This window comes from Leptodactylus fuscus, chromosome 3, assembly GCF_031893055.1.
Source record: "Leptodactylus fuscus isolate aLepFus1 chromosome 3, aLepFus1.hap2, whole genome shotgun sequence".
NCBI lineage: Eukaryota > Metazoa > Chordata > Amphibia > Anura > Leptodactylidae > Leptodactylus > Leptodactylus fuscus.
In genome coordinates this window covers 241127932-241144525 of record NC_134267.1, presented here as the reverse complement: position 1 = coordinate 241144525, position 16594 = coordinate 241127932, and the positions used below count along the sequence as shown (strand labels likewise).

The 16594-nt window shown below is 46.0% G+C and overlaps 1 protein-coding gene across 1 annotated transcript; it reads left to right on the top strand.

Moving 5' to 3' along the window:
* Positions 1-4059: 4059 nt before the first annotated feature.
* LOC142198668 (vomeronasal type-2 receptor 26-like) lies at positions 4060-12969 on the top strand. Its single transcript, XM_075269696.1, has 5 exons — positions 4060-4839; positions 9160-9387; positions 10416-10604; positions 11080-11203; positions 12095-12969. Exons 1-5 carry the CDS (start codon positions 4060-4062, stop codon positions 12967-12969), a joined length of 2196 nt encoding a protein of 731 aa, XP_075125797.1.
* Positions 12970-16594: the final 3625 nt, after the last annotated feature.

Genomic DNA, 16594 nt, shown 5'->3' with positions numbered 1-16594 from the left:
CTACGACCACCTCAGGAGGTAGCAACCTGGCAGTTGTCCCGCAATGAACTTCACATCCATGTACAGGAGTTAAATGGTGAATACTGAGGAGGCTGCCTAGACAACACCCATAGAGGAGACCCAAAGCCAAACTGATTTGTATACATATTGGGTCCACAACCCACTTACCCTGAAACCTCTGATATCCCTTTCACTGTACATTACATAGTGTAAATATCCAATAAATGCAAGACTAAAAACACTTAAAGAATAAAAACAAGTCATCTTGTTCTTACAGTTAATGGTGGAAGGATAAATTTTGCATAAAGATCTGATCTATAGACAATACAGTGTTGGCCAAAAGTATTGGCCCCCCTGCAGTTCTGTCAGATAATACTCTTGTTCTTCCAGATAATAATTACAAGCACAAACTCTTTGGTAATATCTTCATTTATTTTGTTTGCAATGAAAAAACACAAAAGAGAATGAAAAAAAAGTCAAATCATTGATCATTTTACACAAAACTCCAAAACTGGTGCGGACAGAAGTATTGGCGCCCTCAGCCTAATACTTGGTAGCACAACCTTTAGACACAATAATTGCGCACAACCGCTTCCGCTAACCAGCAATGAGTTTCTTACAAGGCTCTGCTGGAATCTTAGACCATTCTTCTTTGGCAAGCTGCTCCAGGTCCCCCCTGAGATGTGAAGGGGGCCTTCTCCAAACTGCCACCAAGAGATCTCTCCCCCTCCCCCACAGGTGTTCTATGGGATTCAGGGCTGGACTCATTGCTGCCACTTTACAAGTCTCCAGGGCTTTCTCTCACCACCATTTTCTAGTGCTGACCTGAAGTGTGTTTTGGGTCATTGTCCTGCTGGAAGAGCCCTGACCTCTGAGGGAGACCCAGCTTTCTCACACTGGGCCCTACATTATGGTGCACAATGTGTTGGTAGTCTTCAGACTTCATAATGCCATGCACACGGTCAAGCAGTCCAGTGCCAGAGGCAGCAAAGCAACCCCAAACCATCAGGGAACCTACGCCATGTCTGAGTGTAGGGGGCGTCTTCTTTTCTTTGAAGGCCTCTTTTTTTCCTGTAAACTCTATGTTGAGGCCTTTTCCTACTTTTGTCCCGGTGCTGCTCGTCCAATTCCCTTTAATAGTCCTTGCAGACCGAGATGGTATGGACATTTGCATATAAGGTAAAGATTTTTACCCCCCCCCTTCATTCCTTCATTTCTATTTTTCCAGAGCCAGCACACAGGGGGTCTATTAATGCACCATCTTGTGGATGTTTTTGTGAACTACACCTGCCTATACTTTGCCATTGTAATTTGAGTTGTCAGTGTGAAGGTGTGTCCTTTGTAATCAGGTGACCTTCAGGATCAATCAAGCTCCCTTGATTTGGTCTGGAGGAGGGGTCGAGTTACAACCCCCTCTAGGTGGGTTGGGAGTTTTGCTTTGGGTTTTTGTGTAGACACAGCTAGCAGACTGGGCACATGGATTGCTGAAAAATGGCAGCCAGCTCTCACAGCCCTGCAAGCAGAGATGTCTCTTCCTCTGTACTCAAGATCTTTCTCAGAGAGTGTTTTCCTCTGAAGCTCCAATCTTACAAGCACTAAAGTTGACGGACCTGCCTATCCATACATCTGGGACGTCTACACGTATCTCTCTATCCAAGTAAGTCTTTGGGACAAATCTATATTTAAGAAGCCCATAGCTAGTCTGGCAGAAACTGAGGGTTGCCCGCTGCTGGCACTTCTAGTCGCTCCCCTACATACGTGTACCCAGTTGTTGAGAACTAACCCCCTGGATACAGGCCGTCTTTACAAGTATATACAAGTTAACTACCTAAGCAACTACTATCCAAAGCATTCTGCCCCATCCTCTGCTAATTGGACACTACCTACAAAGATCGCTGTATTGTATGTGAAGAATTCCTCCATATGTACATTTGTATTACTTTGTATTACTTTTACTGCTAGTAAAAGAGCAACGATCACCCCCGAAGCCTGGTTGTCTGTTGTCATTGTCAGATATCAGAGTGGGGACGGGTAGTCGGGGACATCAAAAAGGAAATTGTGTGCACTTTCGGGATCCAGGGATCCCCTGAAATCCGGCCACATCTGATATATTACCCGTGATACCAGCCCTGGCCCTCCTGAGTGTTACAATTCTTCCAGAACGGTTTTGGCTTTCTCAGGTAAGTTTTGGCAAACTCCAGCCTGGCTTATGTCTCTGGGTAAGAAGTGGGGTCTTCCTGGGTCTCCTACCATACAGTCCCTTCTCATTCAGACGCCGGGGATAGTACGGGGTGACACTGTTGTACCCTCGGACTGCAGGGCAGCTTGAACTTGTTTGGATGTTAGTCGAGGTTCTTTATCCGCCATCCGCAAAATCTTGCATTGAAATCTTTCGTCAATTTTTCTTTTCCGTCCACATCTAGGGAGGTTAGCCACAGTGCCATGGTCTTTACACTTCTTGATGACACTGCGCACGGTAGACACAGGAACATTCAAAGTCTTTGGAGATGGACTTGTAGCCTTGAGATTGCTCATGCTTCCTCACAATTTTGCTTCTCAAGTCCTCAGACAGTTCTTTGGTCTTATTTCTTTTCTCCATGCTCAATGTGGTCACACAAGGACACAGGACAGACGTTGAGTCAACTTTAATCCATTTCAACTGGCTGCAAGTGTGATTTAGTTATTGCCACCACCTGTTAGGTGCCTCAGGTAAGTAACAGGTGCTGTTAATTACACAAATTAGAGAAGCATCACATGATTTTTCAAACAGTGCCAATACTTTTGTTCACTCCCTTTTTTATGTTTGCTGTGGAATTATATCCAATTTGGCTTTTTGAGAATTCTTTTTGTGGTTTTCCATTGAAGACAAATTAAATAAAGATAATAATACCAAAGAATTTGTGATTGCAATCATTTTTTGGAAGAACATGAGTATTATCTGACAGAATTGCAGGGGTGCCAATACTTTTGGCCAACACTGTAACTAGGGTTGAGTGATCGGGATTGGAAAAGATCGGAATCCGATCGGCGATCAAGTAAATTCACGATCGCGATCGGAATTCCGACCCGATCTTTTCCAGTGGGATAAAGGTTGGAGATTATTTGAAGATCGGCTCAACCCTTATGTGACTTTTCCCATAGAGAAGCATTGATTATAGTTGAGGATCGGGATCGGGATCAGCGATCGAGTGAATTTCACGATCGGCTGGAAAATGATCAGAAATCGGATTTTGAAATCGATCCTGACAATAACACATATAATAATGACAATGAGGAAAAGGAGAGTCTCTATCCATAAAAGTTTACATTCTTTAGTTCTTACTCAAATAACATGGTTGTGCGGCCATGTGCTAGCCACTGTATTTATGGTCACATGGCCCATGGACATTAATGAATCTATTCACATACCTGTCAAATAAACGGCCCATGTGACTGATCCGCTAAAAAATAGAACCTACCTTTTCCTGGGTTGTTTTGAAGTCCATAAATGATCCTTAAGGGGGCATTCACACAGAGTAACGCCGGGCGTGTATCACAGCTGTACACGCCGGCGTTATGGCAGACTGCCGAACACTTCCCATTCACTTCAATGGGAGCGCTCGTAACAGCGGCGTTTACGAGCACTCCCATTGAAGTGAATGGGAAGTGTTCGGCAGTCTGTCGTAACGCCGGCGTGTACGGCTGTGATACACACCCGGCGTTACTCCGTGAGAATGCCCCTTAAGAACTGATTTACCCTTGGATGTACATTTGACACTTTTTTATGGCCAAGTCAATAGTTATATGACTTAAGTCCAGGGGTGCAGTCAATGTGTGTCCGATAGAAATAAATTGGTTATAGATCTAATGCTGTACTATAGATGGTCGAAACAGTTAGTCACGAACTGATTTTGACCCGAATAATCCAAATTGTTCAGTTTTTAATTAAACCAAATGATTTGGGATTCATCTCAAACCAACAAAAATGGCTGCCATGACATGCATCGCTGTAAATTATTATACTTTGGGGTCTCCTCATGTGTCAAGGGTCTTTTCTACCGGCAGATAAGTTTCGGCACAATGACCTCAATCTTTGGAGCAACCAATCTATTCCCATCATTCTACCAGGCGGCGGCCAATGGATTATCTGAGATCGATGTCATGGTGCAGTTGGTGAAACATTTCAGTTGGAAATGGGTTGGGATTCTTGTATCGGACGATGACATGGGGCAAAAGGCTGGAGACACGTTTAAGAAGGCGATTCTAAGCTCCGGAGGATGTGTGGCCTTCTTCATATTATTTGACGAACTTCCTTACGCCAATCCCGGATACATTAAAAAGATGGTTAAAACAATCAATGAAAGCTCAGCGAATGTGACTGTGGCCTTCTTCAGCCCAAGCTTCGCGGACATGTTTGTTCACGTGTTTGCCTCACAGAAGCTGAGACCTAAAATATGGATCACTTCTTCCTACTTCTCCCGGGTGGCAGAATTACAACGTTTTGATATAAGAACATCTTTTAACGGGACTTTGTCACTGGCCACTCATCAAGGGGATATTTTGGGCTTTAAGGATTATTTCTATAGCACAAACCCCATGAAGTATCCAGATGACGACTTACTGAAGGACATCTGGCCGATCCTAGCACTGTGCACCTACTCAAGGGCTGTGAGCAAATCTCTCCCTATGTGCATTGGGAATGAAACTATGGACGACAAGTATTTAGAACTTTATAATATTTTCATCTTTAGGACCTCTTATGCCATTTATACTGCCATATATGCCATGGTACATAGTCTTCGTGATATGTATGCCACCAGCAAATCCAAAGATCTACTGACCGATTTCCAGCATTGGCGGGTAGGTTTGCAAGCACAAAATATTGCAACAGCACTCTGCTAATGGTAAGACCATTACTGCTATGTCTCCTGTATACAAAGACATGAAAACAAGGTTCTTAGCACACGCTTTGATCAAGTTCTGTAAGTCCATCTGCCAAGGACAAGGCGCCCTCTTTAGACGAGACCCTACACTACAAAGACTCAACTCTCTCTGGGCTTTGAAATGAATTCAAGGGAAGTTTAGTTCCGCCATATTATGATTACCACCTTTTTGTGGGTAGATTTGACTATTCTGTTTGTGAGATCTAAGTTATGCTAGGTTCACCTCTGCACCGGTCTCTCTGTCGTTCACGTCTGCTGGGGGACGCGAATGATGAAGCAATGGACTGCTGTTTTAGCGGTTACATATAGACAAGTCCGACTCCATTATAGCTCGCCATTATAAAACACAACAGCCCCATACAGACCATGTGTGGCGCCCCCTTCAGCACATCGTGGTTGATGCTAGCTACACATCATAACCCAAAGTTTGCGTCTTCATTTTTTGCCATAGCTTTTCTACACCCTAATCCCGATAAAGGTTCCCAGAAAAACACCTTGGATTAATTCATTATTAATTTATGCTACTTTTTATGCAATTTGCAAACTGCTTTGATTTGGCACCACCTGTATCATCTCCACCACTTTTCTCAATGTAGTCGGGGGCAGAGCCATTGGCCGCACCGGATTTTAGCCGTAGCCCACGGACTCCCTTATAATGCCCCTAATTCATGACAAGGTGTGAGTTTCATCATCAATTAAGTACATCCTCTGCCAGCACAGGGGGCATCAAGACTGGAATTGAGAGTCCTCAGTAGTTGATACCTTTTTAATGGCTAACAAAAATGATGACAGATTGCAAGCTTTCAAGGCTACTAGGTCTCTTCATCAGGCACGGTACATACCTCCCAACCGTCCCGATTTCCGCGGGACAGTCACGATTTGGGTGATATGTCCCGCGGTCCCGGTTGGAGGGAGGTATGTCCCGATTTCAACTTGAACACTCCTGGCTTGTAGACGCGATGTACAAGCCAGGAGCCGGCGGCAGCGGCGAAGCGAGGAGCTGACACAGGTCAGCTCCTCGCTTCAGCCGCATGTGTCAGGGAGAGAGGCGGGCAGCGGCGAAGCGAGGAGCTGACCTGTGTCAGCTCCTTCCTTCAGCCACATGTGTCAGCCAGAGAGGCGGGCAGAGAGCGGCGAGGGAACGGAGGAGAAGGTAAGTTTAATGTGGAGGTGGAACGTGAATCTGGGGGCAGATGAAGTAGAGGATGGCATGGCACTGGGGGCAGAGATGGAGAGGACATGAATCTGGGGGCAGAGATGGAGGGACATGAATCTGGGGGCAGAGATGGAGGGACATGAATCTGGGGGCAGAGATGTGGGACATGAATCTGGGGGCAGAGATGTGGGGACATGAATCTGGGGGCAGATATAGAGGGACATGAATCTGGGGGCAGAGATGGAGTGGACGTGAAACTGGGGGCAGAGATGTGGGGACATGAATCTGGGGGCAGAGATGGAGGGACATGAATCTGGGGGCAGAGATGGAGTGGACATGAAACTGGGGGCAGAGATGTGGGCACATGAATCTAGGGGCAGAGATGGGGGGATATGAATCTGGGGGCAGAGATGGGGGGACATGAATCTGGGGGCAGAGATGTGGGGATATGAATCTGGGGCAGATATAGAGGGACATGAATCTGGGGGCAGAGATGGAGTGGACGTGAATCTGGGGGCAGAGATGGGGGGACATGAATCTGGGGGCAGATATAGAGGGACATGAATCTGGGGGCAGAGATGGAGTGGACGTGAAACTGGGGGCAGAGATGTGGGGACATGAATCTGGGGGCAGAGATGGAGGGATATGAATCTGGGGGCAGAGATGGGGGGACATGAATCTGGGGGCAGAGATGTGGGGATATGAATCTGGGGCAGATATAGAGGGACATGAATCTGGGGGCAGAGATGGAGTGGACGTGAATCTGGGGGCAGAGATGGGGGGACATGAATCTGGGGGCAGATATAGAGGGACATGAATCTGGGGGCAGAGATGGAGTGGACGTGAAACTGGGGGCAGAGATGTGGGGACATGAATCTGGGGGCAGAGATGGAGGGACATGAATCTGGGGGCAGAGATGGAGTGGACATGAAACTGGGGGCAGAGATGTGGGCACATAAATCTAGGGGCAGAGATGGGGGATATGAATCTGGGGGTAGAGATGGGGGGACATGAATCTGGGGGCAGAGATGTGGGGATATGAATCTGGGGCAGATATAGAGGGACATGAATCTGGGGCAGAGATGGAGTGGACGTGAATCTGGGGGCAGAGATGGAGGGACATGAATCTGGGGGCAGAGATGGAGGGACATGAATCTGGGGGAAGAGATGGGGGACATGAATCTGGGGGCAGAGATGTGGGGACATGAATCTGGGGGCAGATATAGAGGGACATGAATCTGGGGGCAGAGATGGAGTGGACGTGAAACTGGGGGCAGAGATGTGGGGACATGAATCTGGGGGCAGAGATGGAGGGGCATGAATCTGGGGGCAGAGATGGAGTGGACATGAAACTGGGGGCAGAGATGTGGGACATGAATCTAGGGGCAGAGATGGGGGGACATGAATCTGGGGGCAGAGATGGGGGGACATGAATCTGGAGGCAGAGATGGAGAGGACATGAATCTGGGGGCAGAGATGGAGGGACATGAATCTGGAGCAGAGATGGAGAGGACATGAAACTGGGGGCAGAGATGGAGAGGACATGAAACTGGGGGCAGAGATGTGGGGACATGAATCTGGGGGCAGAGATGTGGGGACATGAATCTGGGGGCAGAGGTGGGGGACATGAATCTGGGGGCAGAGATGTGGGGACATGAATCTGGGGGCAGAGATGGAGAGGACATGAATCTGGGGGCAGAGATGGAAGAGGGACATGAAACTGGGGGCAGATGAAGGGTGTATATGAAACTGGGGGAGAGATAGAGGGGAGACATATAATTTACGGGTGACTGTAGGAGGATTATACTGTGTGCGGGCACATGAAAAATTAACGAGTGGGCGGAGTCAACACAAAAGTGGGCGGGGCTAAATTTGCCGCGGCGCGCTACATTTTGTCCCTCTTTCAGTTCTTCAAAAGTTGGAAGGTATGCACGGTATGACACAATATCTGAAGGCATGCATCAAAAGCTCTATTCCTGTATAAATGTTCTAGCCTTCAGAAATTGTGTCATACCGTGCCTGATGAAGAGACCTAGTAGCCTCGAAAGCTTGCAATCTGTCATCATGACCATTAAAAAAGGTATCAACTACTGAGGACTCTCAATCTTTACATTTCATATCCACTGGCTAATACAGTACAACGAAATAATTTTCCCAAGACTGGAATTCAACACATTGTACTTAGCAATACTGAAAAAATATAAAAATATTGATATAAAAAAACCTTAAAGGGATCCTATCATTAAAAGTCAATATTTCGACCCTAACACATAGGAATAGCCTTAAGAAAGGCTATTCGTCTCCTACCTTTAGATGTCTTCTCCGCGCCACCGTTCAGTATATAATCCGGTTTTTGTCAGTTAAAATCCCATTTTCCGCCGGTATGGAAATGAATTCTCTCGCAGCACTGGGGGCGGTCCTCAGCACTCAAACAGCACTGGGGGCGTCCCCAATGCTGCAAGAGAACTCTCCAGCACCGCCTCCATCTTCTTCAGGAACGTCCTCTTCACGTGTCTTCTTCTGGCAGTGGCTTCAAACTTCTAGACCTCGGGCCTAGGGCAAAGTTGACTGCGCATGCCCGCTGGCCACAAGAAAATGGCCCCTTACAATACTGTGCAAGCGGCCATTTTCTTGTGCGCAGTCGGCTTTGCCCTAGGCCCGAGGCCTAGAAGTTTGAAGCCAACCCCTGGAAGATGACGCAAAGAAGACCCGTTCCTGAAGAAGATGGAGGTGGCGCTGGAGATTTCTCTTGCAGCCATGGGGACGCCTCCAATGCTGTTTGAGTGCTGAGGACCACCCCCAGTGCTGCGAGAGAACTCATTTCCATACCGGCGAAAAATGGGATTTTAACCGAACGGCAGGGCATAGAAGACATCTAAAGTTAGGAGAAAAATAGCCTTTCTTAAGGCTATTCCTACGTGTTAGGCACAAAAAAATTACTTTTAATGATAGGATCCCTTTAAAAATGTTTTGGGGTTTCGGATGTGTTTTGAAGGACACCAAATGTAACTGCAGTGACAGAAATGTTGCACAGTGAGTATTCAAAGCTAAACAAAATATCTCATTCCATATCCTCACCAGCTGAACTCCTTCCTCCAAAGGGTAGTCTTTAGCACTTCTTCTGGGGACACAATCTACTTTAAACCCAACAAAGAAGCTCCGACACGTTTGGATATCCTAAAGAACATCTTTACGTCTTTAGTAAAAATAGTACGAGTGAAGGTTGGGAATTACAATGAGACGTCTTCTTCAGGACACCCCTTCAAAAGCCTCGAATCATCTGATGTGTGGGCTCCATATTTCCAGCAGGTACAGTTGCAGTAGATGTGACAATATGCACAATACTACGATTATAACTGATCAACATTTTGCTAAAATGAATTCAGATCTTATGTAAAGAGACACAAGAGAGTAGGCATGGGCAGAAATGTTGAGTATCTGGCAGGGGTTCACATCAACAACAGTGGTGCGCTATGCAAAAACAGTATGTGGGCTCCTTGGTTTCCAATGGCTTATTGGGTTTTACATGTTGTCTGTTTGCCCCTGACTGGCTGGATTTCAATGCAGGTTATCAGACTAAGGCTAGGGTCACATCTGAGCACGGCTCTCTGTCGATGGAGACAGACTGCTACCCAATGGACCCTTTAGACCATCAGGTGTCCACCATTTTTTCATAGTGAAACCAGTGGTGCTACGCTGACGTAGATGTGAACTTATTTAGAACAACAATGGGGACTGCCGGGTGTCCACTGGTTTCATACTAAAGTTCCCCTTGTAGGATTTTTCCTTCCAACGATTTTGGGCAGTGGTTGTGGTGGAGTCTCCAATGGCGCAGATGTGATCTAAGCCTTACTTCACTTTTGAAAAGGGCCTAGAAAAGTTGGCATGAATGGACTGACAATGCAATTTTCAACAGATTTATTAAATGTAATATTTTATAAAATTGCAAAAATTTTCAAAGTCCAGTAGAAGTGTAACATCAGGGCATAAGTGCTAGATATAAGAAAGAATTGTCCATGTGAACACAAATCTTACCACTTTGATAACATTGGAAAAAATCACATCAACGCAACTCCAAAAATGTCCCATCAGATGCCAACCATGAGGAAAATCCTTCATATTGTAAAAAGTAGCTCAATTGTTTCAATTGGAACACCAAGAATATCTGAAACTTGTAGGGGGAGATCTGTCATGAAGGTAATTTTAAAGTTGGTTTTGCTGGTGTCCATATTGTCAGGGCCTCTTTAACCATAGAGCCAACAGTGTGTTTGCACCAAGCCCTATGGTAGCGGTCGCTCCCATGGGACAGCGAGACAGTCCTGCATTTGTGGTTCTAGCCAGTGGTTCTAGGCCGCCCAACTTCAACTCAGCGATGTCATCGAGATGCTGATGAACTGCGTACAATGGTGAGGCAGGGAGCCCCCGGGCTCCCCGGTGGCTGCAGACGTGATTTGTTGACATCACTGGCATCTCACTTGCAGCTCCCTGAAGACTCCGGACCAGAGAAAGCAGGTGAAAGAGGAGAGGTGAGTATTAGTGTTTTTTTGTAACTGGAGGGGGACATTATACTTTGGAGATAGTTGGAGGTGGACATTATATTGTATGGGGTCACCGGGAAGAGATTATAATTTGTAAGTCCGGTATTCTTAAGTGATGGCGATGAAGGGGAAGGCCACTTATGAAACCTTTGCCCTGGGCCGACCAATGTGTTAAAATGGCCCTGCGCGTTGCTGTAATTTGCCCCAAATTCATGAAATACTGCACAATGTATGATAGTTTGGGACATTTGTAAGACTCAGCCTATATTCCATGACCCTATCCATTTCTCAGCCATAAAAAGTGGACAAATAGGTAGCTAATCTTATTTATCTGAAGTTTTTTCAGTGGATGAAAATATGTGCATAATACATTTGTTCTCCACCTTTGTGAAGTCATTTGCTTACAACATTTCTTCCCTTGCATCTTGGATGGGGTCACTTCCACAGACTTTTCCATTCACAGGCGCCTCCATCATTGTGCAATGACGCTTGTAAACCAGGGTACAGGAAAGCTAAGAGAGAAGGGGAACCTCCGTGTTGTTACGACTGTGTTCGGTGTGCCAAAGGTGAAATGTCCAATACGACAGGTCAGTGATAGTAAAATACTGTATACATGAGCAAATGTTAGGAACCTTAGAGTGAAGTCCAAGAGAACGGAAGGAATGAAGTTGCAGATGAGCAGGAGGGTAATCCAGGGAATACTCACAGAGATCCGAGGAACAATACCGTGGTCAAGCAAGCCAGGTCAATAACTGGAGATCACGTGGAGGAAGGGAGGCAGAAGCATAGTCAGGGAAGCCGGGTCATACACAGGAGGTCAATGAAGTAGCCAAATCAGGATCCAAAAGAGAAGTCAGGTGAAAGCCAAAGGTCATAGACAGGAGGTCAGGAAGGTGCCAAATTAGGATCACGGAGGAGAGGTCTGAAAAGCATGCCGGGTCATACACATGCAAAGGGTTCAGGAATAGCAGGGACAGAAAACAGGCACAGGAGCTGATGCCATGGTAAAACGAATAACCAGCGGGCCTGAGGCTATTTTGGTCTCATTCTGATACCCCTAACCCCAGAAGTGCAGGCTCTGGCGCCAGGGAAAAACCGGAACCTCCGCAAACTCCAGCGGAGGCTTCCGGCCTACCCTGTGCCGGAACCACCAGCCATTCTGGTGCTGAACACAGAGCAGCCAGGAGCCTCCGCGCAGCACAGTGGAGGCCCTGGCCCATCCTAACAGCAAATGTGACTAGTCTGTGAGATCCCCTGGCTGTACAGACATTATGGAACCCAAAGATGGCAGTGTGTACAAAAAGTCTTAATACTCATCTCAGACTTAATACTGATCTCAGACTCAGTTTCACCCGAGACCATTACAGATTCAGCAGAGGGTGTGATACTACTCTTGGCCCACAAGGATATCCTGGTAGAGACAATGGACATCATTAGGCTCTAGCCCTACCATATCTATAACAATATTTTTTCCGCAGACTCACAGACCTGCTTGAAATGTTCCCGATATGAAAACTCGAACATTCTCAGAACCGGCTGTGTCCCCAAAGATCTTGATTTTCTTTCCTATGGAGACACTTTAGGAGCAACTTTGACAACTGTTTCCTTATTATTTTCAATCATAACAAGTGTAATCTTAGGAATTTTCTGGAAATATCGAGAGACCCCAATAGTTAAAGCCAACAATCGGAACCTCAGCTACATTCTCCTCATTTCCATAACTCTTTGTTTCACAAGCACGTTGCTGTTCATTGGTCGGCCATCACCGATACGTTGTCTTCTCAGACAAGTTGCCTTTGGAGTGGTCTTCACGGTCTCCGTTTCTTCTGTATTGGCCAAAACTTTGACGGTTATCATTGCTTTCAAGGCTACACAGCCTGGGGGCTGGATTAAAAAATTCTTAGGGACAAGACTTTCCATCTTATTCGTCTTCCTCTGCTCTATGGGGAAAATTTTATTATCGGTTATCTGGATCATGATTTCTCCGTCCTATCTCGATGTTGACACTCAGATGGACACCATTCTCCTGTTGTGTCATGATGAGTCATTCACTTTCTTCTTTTTGGAGCTCGGCTACATCGGTGTGTTGGCTATGATCTGTCTAGGGGCTGCCTACGTGGCCAAGGATTTTCCGGACTGTTTTAATGAAGCCAAGAACATAACTTTCAGTATATTGATCTTCATCAGTGTCTGGGTGGCATTTGTCCCTACATATCTCAGTGTGAAGGGGAAGAACATGGTGGCTGTGGAGGTCTTCACCATCCTGACCTCCAGTGCAGGGCTATTGTGTTTTATTTTCTTACCTAAGTGTTATATCATTTTTATTAGTCAAAAACAGTATCATAACAGATAATCCATCGTTATATGTATGTTAGATGAGCAAATAGTTTTGGAATAAATCAAATTTCTTGTGAGTTTTCCAAAAGTTTCATATTTTACAAATTTGAAACTTTTGTCCCACGTGAATTGCCCAAAATGATGGCCACCATTTTATAGATGAGAAGAAGTCAGAGAATGTAATGGCCAATGAGTTATGTACCCATTGTACTAACAAACTGTGGGCCTTGTCTAAGAAGACTCCCCATTATTTACCCTTTTGAAGAGATTCTACTATTAAAACACATTTTTTCTCATTGACACGTAGGAATAGCCTTAAGAAAGGCTATTCTACTCCCACCTTTAGATGTCTTCTCCGTGCCGCCGTTCCGTATAAAACCTGGTTTTCGTCAGTAAGCAAATGAGTTCTCTCATAGGAATGGGGGCGTCCTCAATGCTGCGAGAGAACTCTCCAGCAACGCCTCCATCTTCTTCAGGAACGGCCTCTTCACTCGTCTTCTTCCGGCGCAGGCGGTCAAACTTGTAGGCCTCAGGCAAAGCCAACTGCGCATGCCCACAGCCACAAGAAAAATGGCCGCTTACATAGTCTTGTGGAAAAGATCGGATCCTGATCGGTGATCAAGCAAATTTCACAATCGCGATCGGAATTCCAATCCTGATCTTTTTAGGGGGATCGAGGTCTCATGTTAGTTCCCACAATGCTTGGCTACAGGTCAATCATTGTGGGAAAAGCTAACATCAGGGTTGAGTGATCGGGATCAGAAAAGATCAGATTCCGATCAGCCATCGAGCAAATTTCACGATCGCGATCGGCTGGAAAATTGGATTTTAAAGAGGATCCTGTAATCTCAAGATCGGCTCAACTGTACTAGATATAGTTGCTTATGCTTGAAACTGGTATAATGTTATATGATAAGATGGCACCTGCATCCAAGATGGGTGCAAGAAAAACAAATGCTTGGCTTGCTGCAAGAAGACATCTCCCCAAGGTTACCACGCAGGACCGGGAGTAGCTGGCTGTATATGGAACTGCTTAAACCTTTTCAGTCTGATTGAGTTGTACCATACCAATTAGGAAAACTTACATTGTTATACACTTCCTTTCTCTGCTACTATTTAAAGAGGACCTTTCACCACTTTTGGGCACATGCAGAGTTATATACTGCCAGAAAGCCGACAGTGCGCTGAATTCAGCGCACTGTCGGCTTTCCCGATCTGTGCCCGGTGTAAAGAGCTTACGGTGCCGGTACCATAGTGCTCTATGGTCAGAAGGGCGTTTCTGACCATTAGCCAGAGACGTCCTTCTGCCTCGCGGCGCCTATCGCGGTGTGCTGTGGAGCGGGGAGGAACGTTCCTCCCCGCTCCACAGCACAGCGCGATAGGCGCCGCGAGGCAGAAGGACGTCTCTGACTGACTGTCAGAAACGCCCTTCTGACCATAGAGCACTACGGTACCGGCACCGTAAGCTCTTTACACCGGGCACAGATCGGGAAAGCCGACAGTGCGCTGAATTCAGCGCACTGTCAGCTTTCCAGCAGTATATAACACTGCATGTGCCCAAAAGTGGTGAAAGGTCCTCTTTAACCCCACGTTGTTTTAATTAAAACACGTCAGTGCACACTTTCTTCACTGCTAAGAGAGGAGTTAATACCAACATTTTATGTCTGGTACCAATACCACTTCGCTAGCCCTTGGCTCATATCAATTAGGACAAGGACAGTTACCCGGCATTATTGGTCAGTTAGTCATAAACACGGCTTTGACCTTATCATGCGAACAGGAGGTCACACACACACATAATGCAGGTCTATTAGGACCGTGATCTGATTTCCATAAACATTATAGAGATATTATTAGTTTGTCCTCCTGTTCTTCATATAATAAGCAGAGAGGAGTTTAGTGCTTCACCAGAGGAGAGCATATACAGTGTTGGCCAAAAGTATCGCCCCCCTGCAATTCTGTCAGATAATCCTCGGTGTCCCCAGATAATGATTACAAGCACAAACTCTTTGGTAATATCTTCATTTATTTTGCTTGCAATGAAAAAACACAAAAGAGAATGAAAAAAAAGTCACATCATTGATCATTTTACACAAAACTCCAAAACTGGTGCGGACAGAAGTATTGGCGCCCTCAGCCTAATACTTGGTAGCACAACCTTTAGACACAATAACTGCGCACAACCACTTCCGCTAACCAGCAATGAGTTTCTTACAAGGCTCTGCTGGAATCTTAGACCATTCTTCTTTGGCAAACTGCTCGTGGTCCCCCCTGAGATGTGAAGGGGGCCTTCTCCAAACTGCCACCAAGAGATCTCTCCCCCTCCCCCACAGGTGTTCTATGGGATTCAGGGCTGGACTCATTGCTGCCACTTTACAAGTCTCCAGGGCTTTCTCTCACCACCATTTTCTAGTGCTGACCTGAAGTGTGTTTTGGGTCATTGTCCTGCTGGAAGAGCCCTGACCTCTGAGGGAGACCCCGCTTTCTCACACTGGGCCCTACATTATGCTGCACAATGTGTTGGTCGTCTTCAGACTTCATAATGCCATGCACACGATCAAGCAGTCCAGTGCAAGAGGCAGCAAAGCAACCCCAAACCATCAGGGACCTCCGCCATGTCTGACTGTAGGGGGCGTCTTCTTTTCTTTGAAGGCCTCTTTTTTTCCTGTAATCTCTATGTTGAGGCCTTTTCCTACTTTTGTCTCCTCTGACCGGAGAACATTCTTCCAGAACGGTTTTGGCTTTCTCAGGTAAGTTTTTGCAAACTCCAGCCTGGCTTTTTTCTGTCTGTGGGTAAGAAGTGGGGTCTTCCTGGGTCTCCTACCATACAGTCCCTTCTCATTCAGACGCTGACGCTGGATAGTACGAGGTGACACTGTTGTCCCCTCGGACTGCAGGGCAGCTTGGACTTGTTTGGATGTTAGTCGAGGTTCTTTATCCGCCATCCGCACTATCTTGCGGTGAAATCTCTCGTCAATGTTTTTTTTGCGTCCACATCTAGGGAGGTTAGCCACAGTGCCATGGGATTTACACTTCTTGATGACACTGCGCACGGTAGACACAGGAACATTCAGGTCTTTGGAGATGGACTTGTAGCCTTGAGATTGCTCATGCTTCCTCACAATTTTGCTTCTCAAGTCCTCAGACAGTTCTTTGGTCTTCTTTCTTTTCTCCATGCTCAATGTGGTCACACAAGGACACAGGACAGAGGTTGAGTCAACTTTAATCCATTTCAACTGGCTGCAAGTGTGATTTAGTTATTGCCACCACCTGTTAAGTGCCTCAGGTAAGTAACAGGTGCTGTTAATTACACAAATTAGAGAAGCATCACATGATTTTTCAAACAGTGCCAATACTTTTGTCCACCCCCTTTTTTTATGTTTGCTGTGGAATTATATCCAATTTGGCTTTTTGACAATTCTTTTTGTGGTTTTCCATTGAAGACAAAATAAATGAAGATAATACCAAAGAATTTGTGATTGCAATCATTTTCTGGAAGAACACGAGTATTATCTGACAGAATTGCAGGGGTGCCTCTTCACATGGAGTTTACGCTCCGTGTATTCTGTACATTTTACACGTGTAAAAACTCACGTGTAAAATGTAGTTAGCCATTGAGTTCAATGGCATGTTCGTATAAC